The sequence below is a fragment of the Bison bison genome, unplaced genomic scaffold (assembly GCF_000754665.1).
Source record: "Bison bison bison isolate TAMUID 2011002044 unplaced genomic scaffold, Bison_UMD1.0 scf7180017864469, whole genome shotgun sequence".
In the NCBI taxonomy this organism is placed as follows: domain Eukaryota; kingdom Metazoa; phylum Chordata; class Mammalia; order Artiodactyla; family Bovidae; genus Bison; species Bison bison.
The window spans coordinates 8,627,502-8,654,137 of record NW_011495030.1 but is presented as its reverse complement, the minus strand read 5'-3'; the positions used below and the strand labels follow the sequence as shown (position 1 = coordinate 8,654,137).

The window sequence follows — 26,636 nt, the reverse complement described above, 5'->3', positions numbered from 1 at the left end:
TGTAATCAAGACTGCCGGGAGAAATATCAACAAATTCAGATATGCAGATGATACCACTTTAGTGGCAGAAAGCAAAGAGGAACTAAAGAACCTCTAAAGAGGAGAATGAAGAAGCTGGCTTAAAACTCAGTATTATAAAACCAAGATCACAGCATCTGATCCCATCACTTCATGGCAAATAGAGCAGGGGAAAAGGTGGAAGCAGTGACAGATTTCCTCTTCTTGGGCTCTAAAATCACTGCAGATGGTGACTGCAGCCATGAAATTAGAAGATGCTTGCTTCTTCGAAGAAAGCTATAACAAACCTAGACAGTATATTAAAAAGGAAGGACATCAGTTTGCTGACTAAGGTCCGTATATTCAAGGCTATGGTCTTTCCAGTAGTCATGTATGGATGTGAGAACTGGACCATAAGGAAGGTAGAGCACCAAAGAATTGATGCTTTCAAACTGTGGTGCTGGAGAAGACTCTTGTGAGTCCCGTGGACAGCAAGGAGAACAAACCAGTCAATCTTAAAGCAAAAATCAATCAACTTTGAATACTCACTGGAAGGACTGAGGCTGAAGCTGAAGCTCTAGTATTTTGGTCACCTGATGCGAACAGCTGACTCATTGGAAAAGTCCCTGAAGCTAGGAAAGACTGAGGGCAGAAGGAGAAGAGGGCATCAGAGGATGAGATAGCTGGATGGCATCACTGATACAATCGACATGAACTTGGGGAAACTCCGGGACAGATGGTGAAGGACAGGGAGGCCTGGTGTGCTACAGTCCACGGGGTCGCAAAGAGTCCGACACAACATGGCTACTGAACAACAGCACTCAGAGCAATCTACAGATCTAATGCAATTCTTATCAAAACTCCACAGAACTAGAAAAAATTCTAAAGTTTGTATGAAACTACAAAAGATCCTTTGAGAAAGGGAACAACCTTGATAAAGAAGAACAAAGCTGGAGGTAGCATGGAGAAAGGACAGTTCTTCAATAAATGGTGTTGAGAAAATTGCACAGATACATGCAAAAGAATGAAATTAGACCATTATCTTACACCACATATAAAAATTAACATCAAAACAGATTAAAAACTTGAATGTTTAACCCAAAACCATAAAATTCCCAGTGGAAAACATAGGGAGTGGAAAACATCAATCAACTTCATTGATTATTATTATAAATATATAAATGATAAACTACTAAAAATAAAAATAAAGCTTGAAGTTTGTGCTCTAAAACTTTATTGTATGGTACTAAAACATACTTACCAGAATATGGGACTTTCACCAGGCTCTTTCACTTTGTAGTACTCTTTGTCTTGTGGCAAGACTTTGGTTAATCCAAAATCTCCTATTTTAACTCTGTTTTCATTCTCCACTAATATATTCCTTGTTGCCAGATCCCTATGGATATATCTTTTTGTACCAAGATATTCCATCCCCTATGGATAAAATAACATTTTTCTTTCAGCCAGCTTAATAAACATAAACAATTTAGTCTTCTGGTTACCTACTCCCTTAATTATCTAAGGAAAATTCTAGAGAAAATAGAAAAAAATATATTATTTCTTAATAATTACTTCAACGTATTCTCTTTATTTGGGCTTCCCTGTGGCTAAGATGGTAAAGAATCCACCTGTGATACAGGAGACCTAGGTACAATCCTTGGTTCAGGAAGATCTCCTGGAGAAGGGAATGGCTACCAACTCCAATAATCTTGCCTAGAGAAACCCATGAACAAAGGAGTCTGGCGGGCTATAGTTCATGGGGTCCCAAAAGAGTCAGACATGACTGAGCAACTAAACACAAACTCTTTTCATTTACAACAAATAGCCATGATATTAGGTACCTTGCATATCTGAGATGTGTATTGCAGAAGTTTTTTATGATCTATCCGTTCTTTATGTTTTTGGAGATAGTCTCGTAAACTTCCATATGGTAAATACTCCATAATTAATCTTAGATTATGCCGGCCTATTAACACACAAATGAGAACATAATGTTTTATTCTGTCATGTTTTATTGATGAACTAATATAACATAACTGTGTATGAATGACCTAAAGAGATATAAAATCTGAGTCTAAGATGACAAAACCTGATTATAAATTAAAGGTCATGTGGTATTTAGGAACACTAACTTTCTGAATCAAAATGGTCTGAACATAAAGTTTTAGAAATACTTATGTTTTAATCTCCTGTAACCATTTATGCAAATCAAAATAAGCTGATGAGAAAACTTACGTTCTCTTCATCTATACTGAATAAAAAGGATCTAATTAAAAAATAATATTTTCATAGAAAATATGAACAATTTCTTTCTTTAGAAATGATATTCCCTTGGTACGCTAAAGCAAAAATGGTAACCACCATCTTCACTGAAAAGAATGATCAGCCAAGTAATCAAGGATTTCCTGTAGTTACAGCCCAACACCAAACACAATCTCCAGTCATACAGAATGTTTCCTTCTCTGGACACTGGAATATTTTAAGTTCAGATCTTGGGACATCACGTGTTTCTATTACCCAGTATGCCAAAGACATATCCTAAGTTCAAAAAAAGTATCAATGGGCAACATACCAGCACTGTAGCAGACTCCTTTGTACTTTACAATGTTGTCATGCTGCAAGGATTTAAGGATTTCAATTTCTCTTTCGAAGTCTCTGAGGTGCTCTTCAGTACTGTGCTGGAGCTTTTTCACAGCCACCACCTCCCCAGTATTGTCTTGTAGAGGGTCATACCGGCACATCTCCACACTCCCAAAATTACCCTTAAACAGCACATATCACATTAAGATACAAATCTCAAATTTTCTAGAAAATTACTAATTATGATTATACAGTCAATTTCAGCAGCTAGAATTAGAAGATGTATCTCTAAACTCACATTAAACAACTTTCAGAAAAAGGAGATAATATTTTAGTAGGTGGATAGTAAGCCTAAATATTTAATTTCTCCAAAAGGAATTAGAGGCTGAAATATAAATAACTTCAAAAAGGCATTATAACAAAACATAAACATTATTTTTTAAGATAAGCCAAAGGACATGCCAGGGAATTTCTAAATTTCTGTCACTAACTTCCAGGAAGAACTTTTCTTTTTCACAATATAGACATTGATATCACTGTCAGTGAGCTGTAGAGAATAAGGGTCTGTTATGGACTGAATGTCCATGTCCCATCCCCTAAAATTTGTATGATAAAGCTCTAACCCCAATGTGGTGGAGACAGGGCCTCTGAAGAGGTCGTAAAGGTTAAATAAGGTCATAAGAGTGAGGCCTTCATCCTGAAGGCTAGTGCCATTACAAGAAGAGGAAGACACACCAGTGCTCTCTGCCGCATGAGGACACAGTGAGAAAGTTGCCATGTGGCAAGCTAAGAAGAGAGCCTTCACCAGAACTTGAACCCTACTGGAACCTTGATCTTAAGACTTATCTCAAGAACTTTGAGAAAAAAAATGTCTGCTGCTTAAGCCAAGGTCATGCTGTGTCATTGGTAGCTTCTGTAATTATCTCCTAATATTCTCTACATTCTGATATTCAAGCTCTTTTAAAATCCCCTTCCTTTGAGTGTAGGCTATAAACTCATTTATACTGAACATTGACTGAAAGTGAAAGAGAGTGAAAGACTGAAGGCAGGAGGAGAAGGGGACGACAGAGGATGAGATGGTTAGACTGACTGATGGACATGATTTTGAGCAAGCTCTGGGAGTTGGTGATGGACAGGGAAGCCTGGCGTGCTGCAGTCCATGAGGTCGCGTAGAGTTGGACATGACTGAGCAACTGAACTGAACTGACAGTGAACAGAATATGGCAAGAGTGAGAAGATGCCACACCTGAGATAAGGATATAAAAAGTCTATGGCTTTGATCTTGGGTGTTTGCTCTCAGCAACCATGTTGTGAGGCAGCCTGTGGAGAGGCCCATGTAAGTGAGCTAGGAAGCAGATATTCTGAGGCCTATCAATAGCCATATGACAAGCTTGAAAGTAAGTCTTTCCCTAGTTAAGCTTTCAAATGAAACTGCAAGACCTGGCTGGCACCTTGGCTGCAGTCTTTTGAGAGACCCTGCACTAGAATCATCCAGCTAAGTTGCTCCTATATTCTTGACTCACCTAATGAATGTTTTTTGGTCTTTTTTTCGGCTGTTAAGTTTTAGGGTAATTTGTTGCAGAGCAATAGATGATGAATATACCAAATACCTAGACTTATTTTTGTCATTGCTACACTCTCTGAAACATTCTCAAGAATATTTTACAAAGGATGACATCAAAGTATTAATAAAACTAAGCCAATGTATAATATAGCCCCCAATGTTTAGCTCTGGCAAAACTGGATCAGAACATTTAGTTTAGATTCAATACCCAAGTGAGGCCTTCACATTGTGTCCATGCCAAAAATCCAGTTCATAAGGCCACATGGTACAGAACCCTATACTACCAAGCTTAGAGGAAGAATGAGGGCTTACCACTATGATTGGACCTACTAAGAAGTAAGCCTTTTCTATCTTACTTAAAATATATGTTGGTGCAAAAGTATTTGTGGGTTTTGCACTGAACTCTGCTTTTTGATATTGGAATACATTCTTAAACAAATATGATTATACTATATATTATTTTAATGCACATTTCTCGCTTTATGGAATTTTGCTAATGACTTATTACTTGTTGTTTAATTTATATTTATTTTAGACTAGGGAAATGATGTTAGACAAAAAACAAATTTGAGCAATTCAAAATAGGTCATAAAGCAGAGGAGACAATTTGCAACATCAACAATGCATTTGGCCCAGGAACTGCTAACAAATGTATAGTGCAGTGGTGGTTCAAGAAGTTTTGCAAAGGAGTTGAAAGTGTTGAAGATGAGGAGCACAGTGGCTGGCCATTGGAAGTTGACAACGACCAATTCAGAGGATGATCAAAGCTGATCCTCTTACAACTACACAAAAAGTTGCCAAACCTGTGGCGGATTCATTTCAATATTTGGCAAAACTAATACAATATTGTAAAGTTAAAAAAAAAATTAAATTAAAAAAAAAAAAAAAAACATTCTATGGTCATTCAACATTTGAAGCAAACTGGAAAGGTGAAAAAGCTGGGTGCCTCATGAGCTAACCACAAATCAAAAAAATCATCATTTCAAAGTGTTGTCTTCTTTTATTCTATGCAACAATGAACCATTTCTCGATCTGATTGTGACATGCAATGAAAAGTGTATTCTCTACAACCAGCTCAGTGGCTGCACTGAGAAGAAGCTCCAAAGCACTTCCCAAAGCCGAACTTTGGGAGGTTTGGTAAAAGGTTTTGACAAAAAAGGTCATGATCACTGTTTGGTGATCTGCTGCCTGTCTGATCCACTATAGTTTTCTGAACCCTGGCGAAACCATTCCATCTGAGAAGTATGCCCAGCAAATCGATGAGATACACCTAAAACTGCAATGCTTGAAGCCAGCACTAGTCAACAGAAAGAACCCCAATTCTTCTCCATGACAACACTCAACCACACAGGCCACAACAAATGCTTCAAAAGTTGAATGAACCGCTCTACGAAGTTCGGCCTCATTCTCCATATTCAGCTGACATCTCGCCAACTGACTACCACTTCTTCAAGCATCTCAACGATTTTTTGCAGGGAAAATGCATTCCAAAAGTCAGTCAAATCCTGAAGCACAGATTTTTATGCTACAGGAATAAACAAATTTATTTCTCATTGGCAAAAATGTGCTGATTGTAATGGTTCCTATTTTGATTAATAAAGATGTGTTTGAGCCTAGTTCTAATGGCTTAAAATTCACGGTCTGAAACTACAATAACTTTTTTACCAGCCTAAAATGTAGGCTATGCCTGACTGTGTTACCTTTCAGAAGAGAGAAACTGTCTGCTAGTAAACATGCCTTCTCCAGTCAACATCTGGACTCTGAATGAGCAAGCAGATTAATTATTTCTCCCTTAGGTGACTAAAAAAGGAGGCAGGTGGAAAGGCTTATTAATTGTTCTTTTCTCTATCTCATAACTAAAGTGCCCTCTACCAAGAAAGAATCTCATGGTCAAATTAATTGGGAAAAATATAGCTTAATTTATCCTCCTTTTGAAAATGTTCAATGCACAGTACATGTTAAAGGTTCCAACAAGTTTTTCAGTAAAGACAGCTATTCAACACAGCATTTCCCCAAAACCTGAAAACTAAGCCTTTTTTCTATAGACACCTTTTAAAACCTTTTTATCTTATATTGAAGTATAGTTGATTAATAATGCTGTGCTAGTTTTAGGTGTAGAGCAAAGTGATTCAGTTATACATATACACGTATCTGTTCTTTTTTCAAATTCTTTTCTCATTTAGGTTGTTATAAAATATTGAGCAGAGTTTCTTGTGTTATGTAGTAGGTACTTGCTGGTTATACAAACACTCTAAAACTCTGTGGAAAGTGAACTTTAGAGAGTCTCTTAAGTCTTTTCTCCCCTAAATAAAATGTTTTATGATTACACTTCAATTATTTAAAAATCTTCTGACACTTTACCTTGCCAAGTTGCTGTAGAAATTTCAAGTGTCTTTCTTCAAATTGTGTAGGGTCTCGGTCTTCAAAAGCACCAGAAAATCCTAGGGCACCTATTCTCATATTTGGTAACATGTCATTTTCTGTTAATAGTTCATAATCTGGAGAAATAAATAACATTTCTAACATAATCTGGCAAATCCATTCTCTGGGTTAAAATTATTCTTATTCAGGCTGACCAAAATAATCATAATGAGTTAGAAACACTAAATACAAATTGATACAAGGCAACTCTGAACGTTTAGACTGTTAATGGAAGCCTTGAATTATAACTCATAATTGGACAGGTTTTTGGTAAAGATTTTTGCAAAGGATAAATGAATACTTTCCAAAATAGGCAATTTTAATATTTATAAAGTAAGTTAGTATGCCGATTTTTGTGGCAAGAAGAACAAGCAGTATTGGAACAGAAAATATTTATGGGTCAGACACAGGTATATTTAGCTAAGTTTTTTAAGGAGGAGAGGACAAACAAAAATCTACTTCATATTTAGAAAATTAGTCAGCTATATGTGAGAGCTAGTTTAAAAAACAAAGAATTGTTTATAAAAAAATCAAATAAGCTTCTCAGTGTACTAATTAAATAGCAAACTAAATTGAGATTATTAAAAGGGTAAAAGCATTTTATGAAAATACTTCACAATCAATGAGACTAGAATATGTATAAGGTAGAAAAAGTCATATGAATGTAAGAAATTAAGAGGGTCTAAAAGACATCAGGGAACTTCCCAGAGGGGGATTACAAAATTAGTAAGGATTTATTAAATACATCATTAAGATTGTTCCAACAGTACATACCTGGAGTAAACAAACTATTAAGATCTCTTATAATGGCTCTGAAAGAAGGCCTAAAATCTGGTTCATAATCCATGCAATTATTAATAAGATTTGCTAATTCTGTCCACTTTGGCGCAGGAAGCTGGTGCCTATCTTCATAAAACTGTAGTTTCTATAATTAAAGAACCACATGTTGAGAATAAATTATAAATGCCATGTAAACCTTTTTTTTTTAACATAAAATTGGCTAAAGAATATCAAATAATGTGAAAGAAATATTAGGAATCACAAAATAATTACAACTTCACTGTTTATATAAACTTACTCTTTGAGAATCCAAAGCACTCAGAGGCTTATCTCCTCCACTGCAGATTTCCCACAATGTGGTACCAAAACTCCATTTGTCTGTTGCCAGGTTTAGATTTTTAGGATTTTCAATGCATTCAGGTGGTACCCATGGTATTCTCTCCTGCAGGACTTTTAAATGATAGTTAAAAAAAAAAAAATGCTTAAATAACTCCCTTAATAAAACAATTCTTATATATGTTAATAATTTCACACAAATTGGAATAATCAAATCATTTTAATTTGCTTGGGGGCGGGGGTATGTTCATGCATATACACATGCTTAAGGGCCAGAAGGGACCTCTGAGATCACCTAATTCAATATCTCAGCTTTAACAATGTCAACGTTAAGACCCATAATGATTGAATAATTTGCCCAAAGTTATACAATTTGTTAATAGCACAGAATTAGTTACTGTACAATGAATCCTGGATCGACTAAATTTTACATTAAACCGTAGTGTTTCAACTATTGCCCCGTTCTCTCTAACCTTTCCTAATAGCTATGCATTCACAATATTTTTTTCCCCCGTACATTTTTTCCCAAATTGCTTCTTGATATACTTTTTACTTCTTAACAATGTATAAACAATAAAGGTAATGTTAACATCATTTCAATCTGTACTAATGACTCAATAGTAGTCACTATTCTAACCTGCAAATGAAAAACAAGGGCCAATAGGCAAATGAATGATTAAATTATACCAAGATATTCTTGGCACAATATTGATATACATAGGTTCTGCCCAGACCATGAAATCTTCCAAGTTAGTTTTTTGATGTCTTTGATCCCATCAGAAAAATGATATTCACAAAAGGAGGGAACACTTTAACTTTACCCTCTGGTATTCTGGCATAGACAGAATGATAGAAGATAGATATATATAAGTAAATAGGTATGTAAATAAGTAAATAAATAAATAAGAATGATAAACTGTTGCATCTTTTGCTATATTTTGGTAAAGCAATGTGAATATTTCTGATGTATAATTAAGAGATTTTAAGAGTACAGAGTCCTTTTCTCCTTCATACAAATATATATTCTCTTTCTTCACATTCCACTCCAAAGGGTAAAATCCCCAAGTATCAGATCTAAATTCCTATAACATTTTCTGCCCTATAGTCCCTGTCCTCACTGTCATATAAGGGTACAGAGTTCAACTACTATTAGCTCCAAAAAGAAACCACGCATCAATGTACAAAAGTTGATAAATCTGGATTCTAAATGTAGAGCATTCAATTAGAGAAATTAGCTAGTTCAATGAAACACAATTACAACACTATTTGGACCAAAAAAACACTCCTCTTTGACTGAAATTTTTAATTTTGTTAAGGATGTTACCGACACAAAAGAAAAGTAAAAGAAGTCATAATTAGCTGAATAATTAAACAAAATAAAAATTTCAAACTAGAAATACTTCTTCTCAAATTTTTATTTAATGATTAAAGAGAATAAAAATTTAGAAAATTTACTTGTGATTCAAAGACTGATATTAAAAAATTCCACAATAAAATTGGATAAAACCTGACATTTCATACTTAATTAGGGATTAAAACTGCTTCAAAAAATCACTTTACAGTTCACGGAAACGTAAGAAAGGACAAATAGACAAGAGTCTAAGATGTAACTATAATTTAGGTTGCTGAAAATGGTAACTAAATTTATTAAGCAAGAATATGTCAATAAAATAGTGTTTGAGAAAAATTAACAGCATGATTTTTATACCTCTTTCCAAGCAAAGGTTAATAAAGTTAAATTTGATTCCTGTTGAACTTACTGTCTTTTGGCAAAACTGTAATACTAATGCCAGGATCACTAAGTTTGATGAAAGGAGGATTTCCTGTCTTCCTGTCTTCTTCTCTGATAAGAAGAATATTTTTGGCGCACACATTCCCATGAATAAGGGTTTTTTCTTCCTATTAAAATTAATTGCATAAACATTCAAATATTAACCCACAAATATTTGAGCACTTAGTATGTCCAGGGCCCGCAAGTGGATTTAAAAAACAAAAATTAAGTAAACATTAATTTGGAGGTACACTTTGAGAAAATAAAAGGAAATGTTATAGCAGCACTGTGCTTCCTATTTTACATTTTAAACAAAACAATAATCTATACCCATGATGAAACAAATACTTACTTTTATAATTTTATAGGCTATCTTATTTAATTATTAATTTATTTTTTGCCACACTCGGCGGCATATGGGATCTTAGCATCCTGACCAAAGATTGGACCTGTACCCCCTGCTTGGAAATGCTAAGTCTTAACCACTGGACTGCCAGGGAAGTCTCCGAAAAATTAATATTTTTTAAAATTACTTTATGCCAGTTCACTTTATGAATCTTGAGATTTTAAACTGTATGTATTTGTAGATAGCAGCTGACACAAGAAATATTGTTTCTGTTCAGAAGGTGCACTCTGAAGAATCTGATCACTGGATGGCCCTCCAGTATTTTGCTTTTCTGACAATATTACTTTCTCAGTGGACATAATTTCCAATTACCTACAAATATCGTAACAAGAGACTTTCTACAGGATTTTTATGTTGTCCATAGCTCTTTTTTTTTTTTTTTGATAATTTTTCATTCAATTCTTTAAAGCCAAGGTACACAAACTACAGATTATCCTTCAGCAGTTCTAAGAGACTGATGGAATGACAATACTACTTGTTTCAAAATTTATTTCACATAAATATACACCTAAAATAATCCCTTTCCCCAACTGACACAGATTATTTTAAATAACTCAGCATCTATAGACTTATTTCTTGTTCCCAGGTCAAGATCCTTTCACACTGCTTCATAATGTAAAATAGTAAGTTGACAAAAGAATATACTACTTACTAGAAAATGCATGGCCCATGCCAACTGTTTAGCCACTTCAAGTTTCCATAATATATTTATAGAATTTTTATTCTTTTTCAGATATGTATCTAGTGATCCAAATTTTACAAATTCCTGAACCAGAATATCTGCATTAAAATATAATAATAATAAGGCTAAAATATAATACAATGAAAATATATATAATTTTAAACTTTTATAAATATATTTATAGTTATATGTGAGTATTATAGGTAAAGAAATTAAATTACATGAAATTCAATAATTTAAAGAAAGCATAACAGGTATATACTACTGCATTTTGGAGTTTTAGTTTATTCACAACAGTAAGAGGCAGAAGTCTAAATAATTATATATAAACACAATATCATATATAGAATGAATCTCAAATTATGACTCTGCTTCAACTAATATTAAAATTAGTTTTCATATGTATATAACAATTTTTGGTGACAAAAGTCGCCTTTGGATCTTGCTGGGTGACTAAAACAAATGTTATGAAAGTTTTGCTGCCCATGGTTAATTTGGAGAATAATCCATACATCAATAATAAAGAATTTACTGCAGAGAAATTTACATTAGTATTAAAAAAAAAAGATCTCGGAGTTTCAATGAGCCACTGACTGTCCTATGTCCCATTACTATGGACTACAAAATTTTTTAAATTGTCAATTATGAAATACCATCAATTATATCACATTCAGATACTTTTAATGTGAAAAAAATGCATCACAGAGTCAATGAAATAAGTATAAAACCAAAAGAACTGGGATTATATGCTCTAAAACACTGTTTTCAAACTTTGTAAGGAAGTATATTCTCCTTTTCCCCTAAATGAAAAAGTATGGGAAATATTAATAAATAAAAAAAAGAAATACAGTGTTTTGTGTTTCAACAATATTTAATTTGTTATAGTTATACTGATAGCCAACTATGATCCTAAAATTAAATTTTCTATATAAATAAAAATGGATGTTTTGAAAGACATAACATTAACAGAAAGGAAGCTGGTGGTTTTACTTACTCTCCTCTCCACAGACACATACTCCATAATTTAAAATCAGATGTTTGTGAGAAAGCTGGCTCATCATGCTTGCTGCTTCAAAGAAAGACTAAGGAAAAGAAAAAAAAATTAAAAGTTGCAAAAGAATTACCTTTCATGTCTATAAGCATTCACAGTTCAGAAAGATACTCTAATTTTTCATTAGAAAAATGAACTTCTATTCTCAGCAGGACTATATACAAGACTACAATGTGCTTTGGTCCCTTTAGATTTGCAACTTCCATCAACCTTGATGTTAGAGTTCATTTCCAAGAAACCCCTAATTTAAGCTTAGTTTAAGGAAAGAGCAATGAGAAAGACCAATCGTGATACAGGGCAATGTGAATGATGCAAAATAAACAGTCTTAGACCCACAGCAGCCAGAGTGGAGAACAGAGATATATACAGCTGCATACACCAGAGACAGTGATGTGCAACTGCAGTAAACATGGATGGGAGCTTCAATTAACACTTCCTAAAGAATTAAGAATGATGACTTGGCAGATAAAACAGTCTAACACCTATGTCAGGAGACTGGCAGATAATATCACTCTAACTCAACTAAACTTTGCCTAGAACTTCGGGGTATGGTTGTTGAAGATCACAATCACCAACACTGTGGAGTTCTGGATTATAACAACTCTTTGGCTTGTATGTTTCACATTATCTTTTACTAACTTCTTTTAAGACATTTTAAGTTCATAAATGTATGTTACATCACGTTTGGTGATATATTACTGTGCTAAAGACTCTGGCAACTGGCAGCAGGATTTCTGCTGGCTAGCATCTTCAGATGATGCCCAGAGGTATCCATCCACATTTCACCTACACAGTGTTCCTCAGTACACTGCCCTTCAAACTTTTTTAAAAAGTAGATTAAATTACAGAGGAAACCTGTGGAACCCAGGAAGCTCTGGGGAGCTAACTTTAAAACCAACTGCCTTAGTATTATATATGCAAAGATGTAATCAAACACTTAACACCACACTTAAAAATTAGTTTGGAAATTAGTTACAATGAAAAAATTCTGTTAGTTTTTAGCCCCAACAGAATGCATCCTCAGAAAGGTCTTTGATATATATACTTTTAAAAATTATAATTTGAAAAGCCACATGAATCAATGTGTTTTGTGTGTATGAGAGCATATTTTAACTATCATAAACTACATGAATTATATAAAGAATATACAAACCTCTGAATAGTTTCTATGTGCTTTATCCAGAACTTTTAAAAGAACTTCTGTTTCATGCAGCTGACCATAGTCTCCTATTTCTCTTCTTATACCTTTAAAAATTTTTGTAAAAGTTCCTTGGCCAAGGCTTTCATTCTTTAACCAAAAAAAAAAAAGAGGAAAGCATGAATAAGAATGGAGGAAGATGTGGGAATTAGGAAATATGTCCAATGACAAGAGTTATGGTATGGGGAGGGAGGAGGGAGGAGGGTTCAGGATGGGGAGCACATGTATACCTGTGATGGATTCATTCTGATATTTGGCAAAACTAATACAATTATGTAAAGTTTAAAAAGAAAATAAAATTAAAATTACAAAAAAAAAAAAAATTCATGAGCAAATATTTCCTTTACAAACCAAATCTGGATTTGAGACTCCATATTAATTATATTCTGCTTTCTTCATAGTAATAAAACACAGAAAACAAAGATTAAAGAACAAAGTGTAATTTGATTTCACCCTGTTCTTAAATGCCCTAAATTAGGTATAATTATCAATTTTAACACTTTTTATAATGTCAGTGTTACCTACATTTATTTGCATGTGAGTCTCTTTCCTTGCTTGCCTTTCCTGATAGTGCAGAATGTCTGACCTGTTCTTTATTACTACTTACTATTTGTGTGACCTTGTACAGGCCATTTAATCTTTCTATACTGCAGAAAGAATAGAAAGAAAGAATATCTTGGTATCCTCATCTGAAGAATGGGGATAATGATTATTTTTCCAAAGAACTCTCATGAACAATAAATGAAAAAATACACAATAGCACTTAGTGCAGTCCACAACAGAGTAAATGCTGAATTAAGTGTTAGCTATTACTACTATTACTAGTGCTTCCTATATACCCTTACAGAATAATTGAAAGCCTGCAATCTGAAGCAGGGCTGCCTGCACTCTATTATTATTAGTTTTGCAATGTTAGTCAGGTTACCTAGCAACTCCCTGCTTCTTGTTACTCACATAAGATTCATATCTTTGTAATTCTGAATAATTCTATCTATTGTTTCCTTAAGGAATTCAGATATCAGTTTGGTCTTTCTCATTCTACTTTTCATGTCCCTTAAGCTCTCTTTCATAATTTCCATTTCTCTCTCCCTATCTGCAGCATTTAAATGATTTTCAGATCTTTCAATTCAGTAGTTCTCTCTTCAACTATGAATAATCTGCCTTTTACTTTGTCCCTTTTTAAATGTCAATGAGTATATTTTCCACTTCTGTACTTTTTCCCCCAAATCTTTTTGGGCTATGTTGATACTATCTTGGGTTTTTCCCTTGTTTTCAACTCCTTTTTAATGTTTAAACATATAAATGTGTATTTTATAGCTTCTATCTGAAAAGTCTATGAAGCTCTTAGATATAATTTTGATGCCTGTTGGTCTGCTGATTCTTGCTTAATCCTGGATTACTACTTCTCCATATGTTTTTAAATTTTCAGCTTAAAGCTCATGTTTGGAGTCATTTTATCTGTGGGAATCTTAGGTGGCCTACATTAAGAGGATATCCTTCCAGAAAGATTTTATATTTGCTTTTGACGACCACCACAAGGTGTTACTAAAGGAGTACCACCTATTATTTTAATTTAATTTATTGGGTTCAGTTCAGTTCAGTAGCTCAGTTGGGTCCAACTCTTTGCGACTCCATGAACTGCAACATGCCAGGCTTCCCTGTCCATCACCAACTCCCGGAGTCCACCCAAACCCATGTCCATCGTGTCGGTGATGCCATCCAACCATCTCATCCTCTGTTGTCCCCTTCTCCTCCTGCCTTCAATCTTTCCCAGCATCAGGGTCTTTTCCAATGAGTCAGCTCTTCGCATCAGGTGGCCAAAGTATTGGAGTTTCAGCTTCAACATCAGTCTTTCCAATGAACACCCAGGACTGATCTCCTTTAGGATGGACTGGCTGGATCTCCTTGCAGGCCAAGGGACTCTTAAGAGTCTTCTCCCACGCCACAGTTCAAAAGCATCAATTCTTCTGTGCTCAGCTTTCTTCACAGTCCAACTCTCACATCCATACATGACCACTGGAAAAACCATAGCCTTGACTAGACGAACCTTTGTTGGCAAAGTAATGTCTCTGCTTTTGAATATGCTGTCTAGGTTGGTCATATGGAGAAGGCAATGGCACTCCACTCCAGTACTCTTGCCTAGAAAATCCCATGGACGGAGGAGCCTAGTAGGCTGCAGTCCATGGGGTCGCTAACAGTTGGGCACAACTGAGCGACTTCAGTTTCACTTTTAGCAGCAGCAGCAGGTTGGTCATAACTTTCCTTTAAAGGAGTAAGCATCTGTTAATTTCATGGCTGCAGTCACCATCTGCAGTGATTTTGGAGCCCAGAAAAATAAAGTCAGCCACTGTTTCCATTGTTTCACCATCTATTCGCCATGAAGTGATGGGACTGGATGCCATGATCTTAGTTTTCTGAATGTTGAGCTTTAAGCCAACTTTTTCACTCTCCTCTTTCACTTTCATCAAGAGGTTCTTTAGTTCTTCAATTTATTGGCTTAGGGTTTCTCAAACCATGCAGGTGGTATAAACTTTAATTCAAAAGTTTATAATTACAAATTCTCAGGATGAACTTTTTCCTAACTTAAGAGCACAACTAAAACAGACAACATTCTTTTTCTCTTTTTGCTAGTGGATAAATTTTTCACAATCCATATACTGTTTCACTGAGGATCCATTTACTTAAGAATCCTGGCTTTATTCACAGATAGCCTTACTTTTAACTCCTTGTCTTGTATAGAACTCAAGACTTGGCCCTTTTTTGGTACTGCTTTTATCTCTTAGTTCTCTTGATTAGTGAGAATAATCCTAATTTCCCAAAATGTCCTGTGGCCAAACATGAGCTCTTATGTGTTACTACTGTTTTCAGTACCTTCTTTGAATTTCCCTTACTTTCTTGAGAACCTGAGAATTAAGATACTTTTTCAGAAGACTTTTAATTTTTAATTTTTTAAAAATTTCTCAAAAGAGAATACAATTCCATTCTTAAAATAATTAACTCATTTGGTATCACACATTCACAGGAAATGAAAGTATCTGAACTGCTATAAAATTTTTATAACATAGGTTATAATAAAATAGTTCTAAATGTCATGTGAATGAATGCGGGGTAGAAAATGAAGAACATTTGTTTAAAAAGACAAAAACAGTTGTTTTAAAAAGACAGAAAGACAATAATCAGCATCCATTGACTTACAAATACCAAATCTTCATTTCTAATTTTGTGGAACACCATTTGGTTCACATTATTATGCCTTTGTAAAGTTGGTGAGGTTGGTACATCAGAAATACCATTGGTTCTGAAGACTAGAAGGTTTGATTTGTCTGTTTAAAAAAAGGATAGAATGAATGAAAAAAAAATACATAAAATCAAAACACACTGAGAATATAAATTGCTCTAAAGGAATAAAATAAAATGTGTCCTATATAAAAGAAATGCTTAATAGCCTCTTATTGTTCCTTTTTATTTTTCCATGGAAAACTATTTTAGGAGTTTTTTCATTGAAGTCTGATGTACTCTAACCAGTTATTATATGCAAAATTATAATCATTTTCTTAACTAGTACAATTTTTCAGGAATTTTAATATGCCTGTTATCTCAAGAGGTTTCTAATCTTACTATTTTCATTTTAAAAGATAATTGAAAAGAAATTAAGATTCTAAAAGGATCTAAAAGTATTTATTCAGAATAACATGAGAATTTGGTTGTGAGGTCTTTCAGTTCAATAAATAAGTAGCTTATTGATCCTATGAAATTATTATTTCTTAAAATAAATTTTAGCATTATACAATCTTAAGTCACTTATAGACAACCCAAACCAAACTGAACAATTCTATTAGAGGATGCTTGTACAACATATGAGGAAAAAATTCATTGTTTTTGGAGCTTTTTCTCTCCTGTTTCTTGTGAAATCAGTATACCAAAGATATCGCCCACCAAATACAACACCCAAGACCAGTATTTTAAAAATAACTAGAAAACTATTTTACCTTTTGGCTTTGGGGGACAGCATTTAGTAAACTGGAAAATTATACTGTCTGAGCGAACAGTTTCCATCTGGTAGCAATTCAGAAGATCTTTAAGATTACTGAAGTTCTTCTTAGTACCACTGAGGTTGTATTCTCCATTCTCATTTTTGGTAATCAAACAGTGCTTATATTCAATAACATTTTCTCGCTATGTAAGTTTAATTATAAACAAAGGGGAGGAAAAATCACAATGGACATCATAGTGATTACTGTGACAAAAAGGATATCACAAAAACAACCAACAGAACACTTGAACCATGAATCCTAACGTAGTATCAGCATAAGGTGACCAAGGTGTTAGATGCCTCAAAAAGGCATCTAATTGCAACTGCCTAGTCTATAAATGTGGCTTATTGAAAGGCAAGGAAGAAAGCAATAATAATAAACAATAATAATAGCATCCTTAAGAACCTTCCACATTTACAAGACATAGTATAAAACGATTTTAGCACAATAGGCCTTCCATGAGTTGGCTTCTGCCTCCATCTCCAACCTTAACTCCTGCCACTCTCAACATATAATCCATGTTTTAGCTTATTGAGTGGCTTACAAAATTTAAAGCAAATGCCATGCCATTTTATGCCTTGAAAACTGTAAGTGCTATCTCTCTGTAGAATGTACATCCTTTCCTTTTGAGCAATGTCTTTAATTCTTAAAACTCAGTTTAATTTCACTTTTTCTGTGAGGTCCTCCCTAACAACACTTACTCCATTCCACAGGCAAAGGTGATGACCTGTTTCTCTGTGCCATTACAGTATTTGTATAATTATCTCTAATATGGCAATTCTGATAATATTCAGTTTTTCAATGTTTGTCTTATGTGCTGTACTTCTCATCCATCTATTTTTAAACATATTCAATCTGCCAAAAACATATTCAATCAACTTACAATCATTTTTTATAAAATCAACTCATCTCTGGTCAGTCTCAAGTCCTTCCTACTCTAAAGGACCTATTTTAATCATTGTAAACCTTCTCTTATTGTCTTATTTGCTTACACTGGATAATGTTGTATAATAAACAATGCTCAATTTAATATTTTTTGGTATACTTCATTTTTGTTTTACAAAAAGATAAATTTCTTAAGCAGGGTTATATCATATGCTCCCTAATATACAGCCCTCATATTACACTAGACTAATACAGTAAACATAAAAATATACACATTTTGATTTGATAATTGAATATAATAGACTGTGAATTAGGATAGACTATCAGTATTTTACAATGTTAAAGTCATGGAGCAACCTACTTTCTATATTTTCATGGACAATTAATCCACTTTACATATGTTAAATATGATTGTTTTTTATAAAAATTAAAATAATAACACAATTCTTATAGTCTCTACTTTTAAAAAGTATGATAAATTTTGGAAGCAGCTATAAAGTTTCTCAAGATTTATACCATGAAATTGCTTTATAAGTGATAGTATATCTTATATAATTTTGTACAATAAATAATTTTAGTTGAGATCCAAAATGGTCTGTATTAACAGTGAGATTTCATTACAGTATTACACTTAAAGTGTACATTGTAGATCATTATTCTTAATATTGGAAAAACCACCAGTTAAAAGTACAATGTCTTTTTCTTTGTTATTACCCTATTTTGCTCTAATTCTATAACCGTTACCAGTAAAATGAAAGTTTACTTCTAATTTGTTTTGTTCTACACGTTTTAGTAAAGGTTTCCATTTTTGTGACAAAAGAGACTTCAAAAGATGTGATGAAATCAGACATACTGGTAATACTCAAACAAAAAAATCCAGATAAAAAGATACTAAGATATTACAAATAATTTTTAACATTAAATCCTAGGAGTTATATTTTGTTTATTTATAAAGAATTCCTGAGGTAAATTAAGCTTACTTAATTGCTAGTTATCATATCCAGAACTATCATTTGGAGCATTAAAAAGGAAATACAGTAGATATTATCAAAGGGGAATTACATGCACTAAATAAACATATTACCATTAATTATGTCATACTAACCTCAACAGCAAAAGTCAGAAAATATTTATTAAAGTCCTTAGGACTGCATCGAAGTACATACAGTCCAGTCTGATTACCTGTTTTCTTCAGTTTACTGATAGCAAAATCCATTCTAAAGGTAAAGAAATAATTTGAATGATAATGTAGTAAGAACCATGACATTACAACCAACGTGTCATCTAAAAGATCAAAAGTCAAATCTAAAACTCTAAGAATTTTTATAAGTCTCCTCTACTTTATACTTTTACCAATAATCTTGCAAGGAAAAATACTTAAGTACCAAGCCATTCTGCAATAAGTTCACATTGATTCAAGGAGCAATTATATTGCTTTAAAAACATAAGGTATCATAAGACATACAAAATCATAAAGAACACAACTCATTCCTTTGACTTTTCTGCCTTCCAATTTCAAATTTAGTATTTTAAAAACCATACTCAAAACTTCATTTAACTATACAAACAGTGTATCATAAAACACTTGTCTCTTCCATCACAGCCATTACTAATATAAAAATTTATGAGTATATTTAATATTTAATATAATATCAAAGTCTAATAGAAGACCAATGGCAAGCAACAAAGACTACTAATTTTTTAAAATTTGCTATATGTTTAACTGAAGCTGTATATATTGAAAGAAATGTAATCTACATGAAAGCAAGAATTATCTCTGTTTTACTTATCACTGTATTTCTCATATATAAACCAGCACCTGATACATATCAGGTACTTAGTAAATGTTCTACAAATAAATGAAAAAATGGATAATGAATGAATGAATGAATGGCAGGAGTTTTCAAAATACTGAATATGTAAATTACAGAATGTTCAAATAATGCAACTTTTTCATAGCAACCATACTTCTTTTTTGGCTGTACTGAGTAGCATGTGGGATCTTAGTTCCCTGATCAAGGATCAAACCCATGCCCCCTGCAGTGGAAGCACGGAGACAGAACCACTGGATCACCAGGGAATTCTCACAATCATACTTCTTAAACAGACATTAGGTATAGGTCAAATCAGTCTTGAATTTCAGTCAGGACCTGATTTCTCAAATATTTAAAGATAGGTTAAGGTAAAAAAGCTTCTTCAGTGGCTCAGACTGTGAAGAATCTGCCTGCAATGCAGAAGACCCGGGTTTGATCCCTGGGTTGGGAAGATCTCCTGGAGAAGGGAATGGCAATCCCTCCAGTATTCTTGCCTGGAGAATCCCATGGACAGAAGAGCCTGGAGGGACACAGTCCATGAGGTAGCAGAGTCAGACACAACTGAGCAACTAATACTTTCACTAAGGTAAAAAATATATGCTCAAAATCCCAGATTGTTTCTTCTGCTCAAATCCTTCAAACCTGCTGCTGCTGCTGCTGAGTCGCTTCAGTCGCGTCAGACTCTGTGAGACCCCATAGACGGCAGCCCACCAGGCTCCGCCGTCCCTGGGATTCTCCAGGCAAGAACACTGGAGTGGGTTGCCATTTCCTCCTCCAATGCATGAAAGTGAAAAGTGAAAGTGAAGTTGCTCAGTCGTGTCTGACTCATAGCGATCCCACGGACTGCAGCCTACCAGGCTCCTCGGTACATGGATTTTCCAGGCAAGAGTACTGGAATGGGGTGCCACTGGCCTTCTCCGCCTTCAAACCTGGTGCCAATCATAAAACACATTCTGGTTGAGAGATAACTTCTACTTGGGGTGAACAGATGTTCATGATAGCTGGTTTTATCTAGTGCTAAAGTAAGGTCTACAACTGTGTGGGTCAATATGTTGGCTAGTAGCCACATGAAGCTCTTCACAGTTGACCCTTGAACAGCGTGGGTTTGAACTGCAAGGGTCCACGTATATGCAGGTATTTTTCAGTAGTAAAGATTATACTACTGCTTGGTCTGTGGTTGTTTGAACTCAAGGATATCAAGGAACCACAGATATGGAGGACTGACTATAAGTTATATGTGGATTAACATACTGTGTTATTCAAGGGTCAACTGTAAAGCTATTAAAATTAAATTAAAAATTCAGTTCCTTGGTTGCAGTAGAAACATTCTAAATATTAAATAGCCACATGTGGCTAGTAGCAATTACTAAAGAGCACAGATATAGAACATTTCATTTCCATCACATACTGCACAGCACTAGTCTAGAAAGATGGACATCAGATACAGTTTGTGTTCAAAGCTTTCAGTAGAAGGTGTTGGATTATTCAAAAATAAGGATGATTATAAAATTTTGCATTGTGGCTCCTCCACATTATTTCCAAATTAATGAAACATAAATAGGACGGTTTTAAAAAATTAATACCGAAGAATTAATTAAACACAAGGAGATCCAACCAGTCCATTCTAAAGAAGATCAGTCCTGGGTGTTCATTGGAAGGACTGATGCTAAAGCTGAAACTCCAATACTTTGGCCACCTCATGCGAAGAGTTGACTCATTGGAAAAGACTCTGATGCTGGGAGGGATTGGGGGCAGGAGGAAAAGGGGAACACAGAGGATGAGATGGCTGGATGGCATCGCCGACTCGCTGGACATGAGTTTGAGTGAACTCAGGGAGTTGGTGACGGACAGGGAGGCCTGGTGTGCTGCAATTCATGGGGTCGCAAAGAGTCAGACACAACTGAGTGACTGAACTTAACTGAGAGTACTAAATATCAAACTTATACAACGAGTTAGTACTATAGACTGGAATATAGATGGTAGATTATAATCTAAATAATTCTTATTGTTATATAATCTGATTGGAAATAGAATTTTGTTAAAAGAAAAATAATTTCAGTCCGATCAAGATAATATTTCTTTTCCTGAACTTCCTAAACCTAGGTTTATCATTCTGTTGTGTAAAATATTCTTTATAAATACCTTGTTATTACTTTCTTACTTTAAAAGTCAGTATTACTCACGAAATTGGGCCATGACAGTTGCTTTGTATATTTTCAAGCACCATTGGAGGTGCTACTTCTTTACAAAGATAATGATGTGCATCTGCAGTTAATCTATAATATCCATCAATTAATGACACAAAAGACAAAGCTTCTCTTAATGACTTAAGCTCAATTTCCTTGGAGGAGAAAAGAAAAAGAAGAAATTTATTTTCACTGCATGTTATCAGGTAATTCTTCTAAATTACTTTTCTTTGCGATTGCTCAAATGTCTTTTATGGCTCCAAGTTATACACTTTGAATTACAAATTCTTGTGTCTGATATTTGAGACCCTCTCAAATATGGGTTTACCATGCTTTTCCAGTTACAGTCCACTCTATACCCATAATTATATTGTATTTCCCAATACACCCATTAGACAAATATTCCAGTCATCTCAATTAGAAACCTATCTATATCTAGTCTGATACAAAAGTTGGTATGAATTAGAAATACTAAAAGAAATTGAAGGAACAATCAACTTGCAGAAAAACAAAAAGTTGTACATATAAGAATGAAAATGTGATCATGGTATAATGCCTGGTTCAGCAAAGAACAATATTAGTCACAATGAGAATAGAGAATATGTACTTATGTCAAAAATTATAAGGAGAGAACTGTGTGAGGTATTTGAACTATAAAAAATATTTAGTTAACACAGGTTATAAAAATGATTCCTATAAAAGATACCATAAACAATGACATGAAGAATTGCAAACCTGTGCAACAAAGGATTAATACCTAAGAACAGGAAAGCATGCTGATCAAAGTGAATTACAAGTTTTAGAATTTTGGTCATATAACCCTAAAATGGCCAGAGAGATAAGACAGAGAGATATTTAAATTACAAAATAAATATGACATTTAAGCCAAAAGTACAAGAAATATCTGAGTTAAAAAGAAAACAACAGAGCCAGAAAAATAAGTAGTTTAAGAGCACAGTACAAAGGAATTCATTTCTTCCTTTCAATTAAAATAAGTAGGATGTCTGAAGCTGTTTTATCTTATTATTATTATTAGCCCAGGCTCGGCAGCATGTGGGCTCTTAGTTCCCAGACCAGAGATCAAACCCATGGCCCTGAAGTGGAAGCACACAGTCCAATCCACTGGACAACCGGGGAACTCCCTCTGAAGCTACTTTAAACAGAAAAAAGTTTAATCTTTTATAATCAAACATGCCTCACAGTTCAAATAGGGATTACCTGGGATTGGTTCACAATTTGTTATATAAATAGGCAATATGATAGAATTATGCACACCTCTACTGGTAAAAAAGATTATACAGTTATCCCTCCATTCCTCTATATCTGCAGGTATTGGCTCAAGGATCTGTCTCCCCTCCACAGATACCAAAATCCATGAATCCACAAGTTCCTTATATAAAATGATGCAGTATCTGCATATAAAGTATGTATATCCTCTCATATCCTTTAAATCGTCTCTATAATACCTCATATAATGTAAATGAGATGTGAATGGTTATAAATACAATATAAATGCTATGCAAATAGTTGTCTGCACATGGTAAATTCAAGTTTTCTTTTTAGAACTTTCTGGAATTTTTTCTCTGAATATTTTCAATCTGCAGATAGTTGAATCTGTGGATATGGAACTCATGGATATAGAGGGTAGACTGTATAGACAGGAAGGAGCATTACAACAGGGAACGAGCAAAACTGGGGTTGGGGTGGGAGAGGAGAGGGCAGGAAGTAACTGGTGCTTTGCTAATTATGAAAATGACTGAAAAATACATTAATATACAAGACATTCTTTGGGGAAATGGTGTTGGTAGTGATACAAAGAACTAGATGTAAAAGCTTACTAAATTGATGTTTACAGCTCTAAATTGATGTTACAGCTCTATTTAAAATTATAATCAAAATCCCTACAAGAGAACATCTTAGGTATTAAGATTCTGAAATACTTATTTCTGACAACCATAAAGCATAACCATTATATAATGATAAAGCAAACTTACTAGACTTTTACCATCTTGCTTATGAATAGTTACAATTCTGCTTTCATTTGCGCCTTCTTGATTTGCTTGTTTAATACCGATATCAATAATATCAGGAAAATCACAATACAACTGTAAATCCTGTAATTAAGAGCAGTTGATATTAAAAATAGGTTGAATTTATGGAGCCATTTTAAAACAAAACTTATAATTTTTCATTCCAAATTCTTTTTAAAAGTATTGACAGCAATAGATAAGCATTAAATGAGATTCTCTCTCCCAGTAACAGCCCTAAGACTACACTGTATCTTGTTTTGAATTTAAAAATGAGAGGATTAAAGGGTGCCAGGAATCTAAAGTGTGCTATAGTACCCTTCAATCCAATCAACATTAGTAGAAACCATTACCAGAAAATTCAGTTTACCAAATAATTAAAATAAAAAAATAAATAAGTATCTGATAACATCCTAAGAAGAATATACGCATGAACAAACTTAAAACTTGTAAAGCAAACTTAAAGAAGTATTTAACAAGTATGCAATATCATAAAATCAATAAAAACTAATCTTTTTCTAACTGAATTTCATAATTGTGCTTCCAGTTATCAGTAACAGTAAAAGAAAAAAAAAGAAGCAAAACAACCTTAAAAATCACTTTTAGAATGTAAGCCTTTTTGAACCTATAAGAACACCATCTGTATTTTCAAAGTCTCCTGTAAATGTGTTATCAAACTTCAGAATTTTAAAAAACAAAAATTAAAAGAGAACACCATTACTAACTATTTTGTCATAGAAAACAAACAATATGCCATTTAAGAACAATGAGAAAAGAACCATAGCTATGATCTTGCTGGTGTCACACTATTAAAAACTTTCACTTATATCAACGGAAGGAGAGTAGTGCAAGACCATGTTCCAAATGACTAAAAGTACTTTGCTTCTATTGCCATTCTACTTAAATTAACAAAGAACGAGAACGTATCATTGAAGATTACCTGTTCTGTCAGTGTCTCACTTTCTTTATGTTTCCCTCTTGACCACTGAATTCCACCGTTTCCAGTTATTATAATGGTTGCAAAAATCTCCTCACCTGAAGGACCTCTTCCAGGTTCTTTTACTTCAAATTGCTCTGTGTAGAAGGCAGACTGAAGAGTTTCCAGATTTATAAGATACTTAAGTTTCAAGTTTCTGGCAGTGGCTTTGCAATGGCTGAATTGCTCAATAAATCTGCGAAATCTGTACCTTATTCTCTTCCTTGTCAAAATATGATACTCTTGGATCTTTGCTCGAACACATTTTGGCAAAAATGTCTTGTAGCTAGAGATAATAAAGAATACACACAAGAGCAAAACAAGTTGAAACAAAATAAAATTAGAAGATACCACTCTTCTCCATAATAAGTAAATAGCACAATAGTCAAATGAAAAAGGTCACCATCCATATAGTACAAAACCTTAAGGTTTTATTTGATGATGTGAATGCCTTTACAAATTCTGAGTTGTCATAAAATTTTAGAGAAGGAGAAGTTAATTTTTTTCCCCTAAAGAAATGAAGACGGAGTCTAGTTAATATTGGAATCTCTAAAAATTTCTCTGATATCTTATATACACCATTTTGGCCTATCTTTCCTATAATACTATAAAATTTATCTGAATTCTGGAAATTGTTACATTTTGTTAGATATTACTGATACTCACTAGGCAAACATAGTTCTTTTGTGTGCATTATTCTCTCAGGTCGGCTTCGATATCTATTAATCCCTTTGCAATAAAAACAATTCTATTTGGAAATGTTCTGAATCTTTTGTACTTCCATCTCTATGTAAAATATCCTAAGGAAGGAAGATAACTTACTTCCCTTCTGCTCAAGTGTCTGAAAAAGGAAGACTATTTTATTTCTGAAGGCACAACTGGATCTCTATAACCATGTTAGATGCTATTCCCTTTGTCTGACAGCATTCTGTGCACTGCTCCATAATTAACCACTTATCACATTGTACTATGCGTACCTGAGTGCTGGAACTACCTAATGATGAGGGATTATTATATTTTAATGATTATTTTGTACTGTTATAGAGCCATCATTAAATTTTAAATTAAATAAAATTGCAAATAAATTATATTTAAATATAGACAATAAATACTCAAAAGGCATCACTTCCTAATTATTTTACATTATTTATTTATTTATACATTTTTACTACTATATGTGCTTTTGAGGTTATATCTGAGTGATGGAAAGGGTTTGCTACTCATCTCTTTTCAACTCTGCATTGGGTGATCTCAGATTGCTACTTTGAAATTGGCCACAGATACATGGTATTTAAACCATGCATATCAGCAAAAGTTACAAACAAATCAGATATTTTTTTCTCTAAGAACTGTTATTAAACATTTAGCAGCACACCACTGCTTTCTTTCCTTCCCTGCTCTACCCTAATCCCCTTATGGAGATATCAGTCTTGTGTTCAAGTAGCCAAAGCTGCTGGGAAGAGTCATTTGACAAGGTAGATGGGTTGCATTATAAATTCATAATCACAAATTTCAAATAGGCTTTTATCACTACTATCACTTTTATGACATTTCTCTTTTCAACTAATTTTCCCAAGTCCCACAACCATGTCAAATCTCTGATATTCTTAAAGTTCCTACTTCTCTTCTGTCTTACACCTCAGCTACATTTCTCTTTATTATCAAAAACGACTTCATCTTTTTCTTAGGGGAAAAAAAAGGGGGAAAAAAAAAAAAGCTTCTCTAAGCAGAACTCCCTCAGTATCTTGCTGCTGCTGCTAAGTCGCTTCAGTTGTGTCTGACCCTATGTGACCCCATAGATGGCAGCCCACCAGGCTCCCCCGTCCCTGGGATTTTCCAGGCAAGAACACTGGAATGGGTTGCCATTTTCTTCTCCAATGCAGGAAAGTGAAAAGTGAAAGTGAAGTCGCTCAGTCATGTCCAACTCT

General features: G+C 34.0%; 1 protein-coding gene across 2 annotated transcripts in view; it reads right to left on the bottom strand.

Moving 5' to 3' along the window:
- JAK2 (Janus kinase 2) overlaps window positions 1-26,636 on the bottom strand; it is a 118,537-nt gene that overhangs the window by 11,331 nt on the left and 80,570 nt on the right. For both annotated transcript variants that reach the window (XM_010860722.1, XM_010860721.1), the window contains exons 7-22: window positions 24,673-24,994; window positions 23,700-23,819; window positions 21,703-21,860; window positions 18,811-18,922; window positions 16,776-16,962; window positions 15,982-16,109; window positions 12,742-12,876; window positions 11,532-11,619; window positions 10,508-10,635; window positions 9,439-9,577; window positions 7,641-7,792; window positions 7,337-7,487; window positions 6,503-6,639; window positions 2,570-2,759; window positions 1,839-1,963; window positions 1,259-1,431 (exon numbers count right to left, since the gene is read on the bottom strand). In XM_010860722.1, coding sequence (XP_010859024.1) covers window positions 1,259-1,431; window positions 1,839-1,963; window positions 2,570-2,759; window positions 6,503-6,639; window positions 7,337-7,487; window positions 7,641-7,792; window positions 9,439-9,577; window positions 10,508-10,635; window positions 11,532-11,619; window positions 12,742-12,876; window positions 15,982-16,109; window positions 16,776-16,962; window positions 18,811-18,922; window positions 21,703-21,860; window positions 23,700-23,819; window positions 24,673-24,994 — 2,445 coding nt within the window. The remainder of the gene's footprint in view (window positions 1-1,258; window positions 1,432-1,838; window positions 1,964-2,569; window positions 2,760-6,502; window positions 6,640-7,336; window positions 7,488-7,640; window positions 7,793-9,438; window positions 9,578-10,507; window positions 10,636-11,531; window positions 11,620-12,741; window positions 12,877-15,981; window positions 16,110-16,775; window positions 16,963-18,810; window positions 18,923-21,702; window positions 21,861-23,699; window positions 23,820-24,672; window positions 24,995-26,636) is intronic.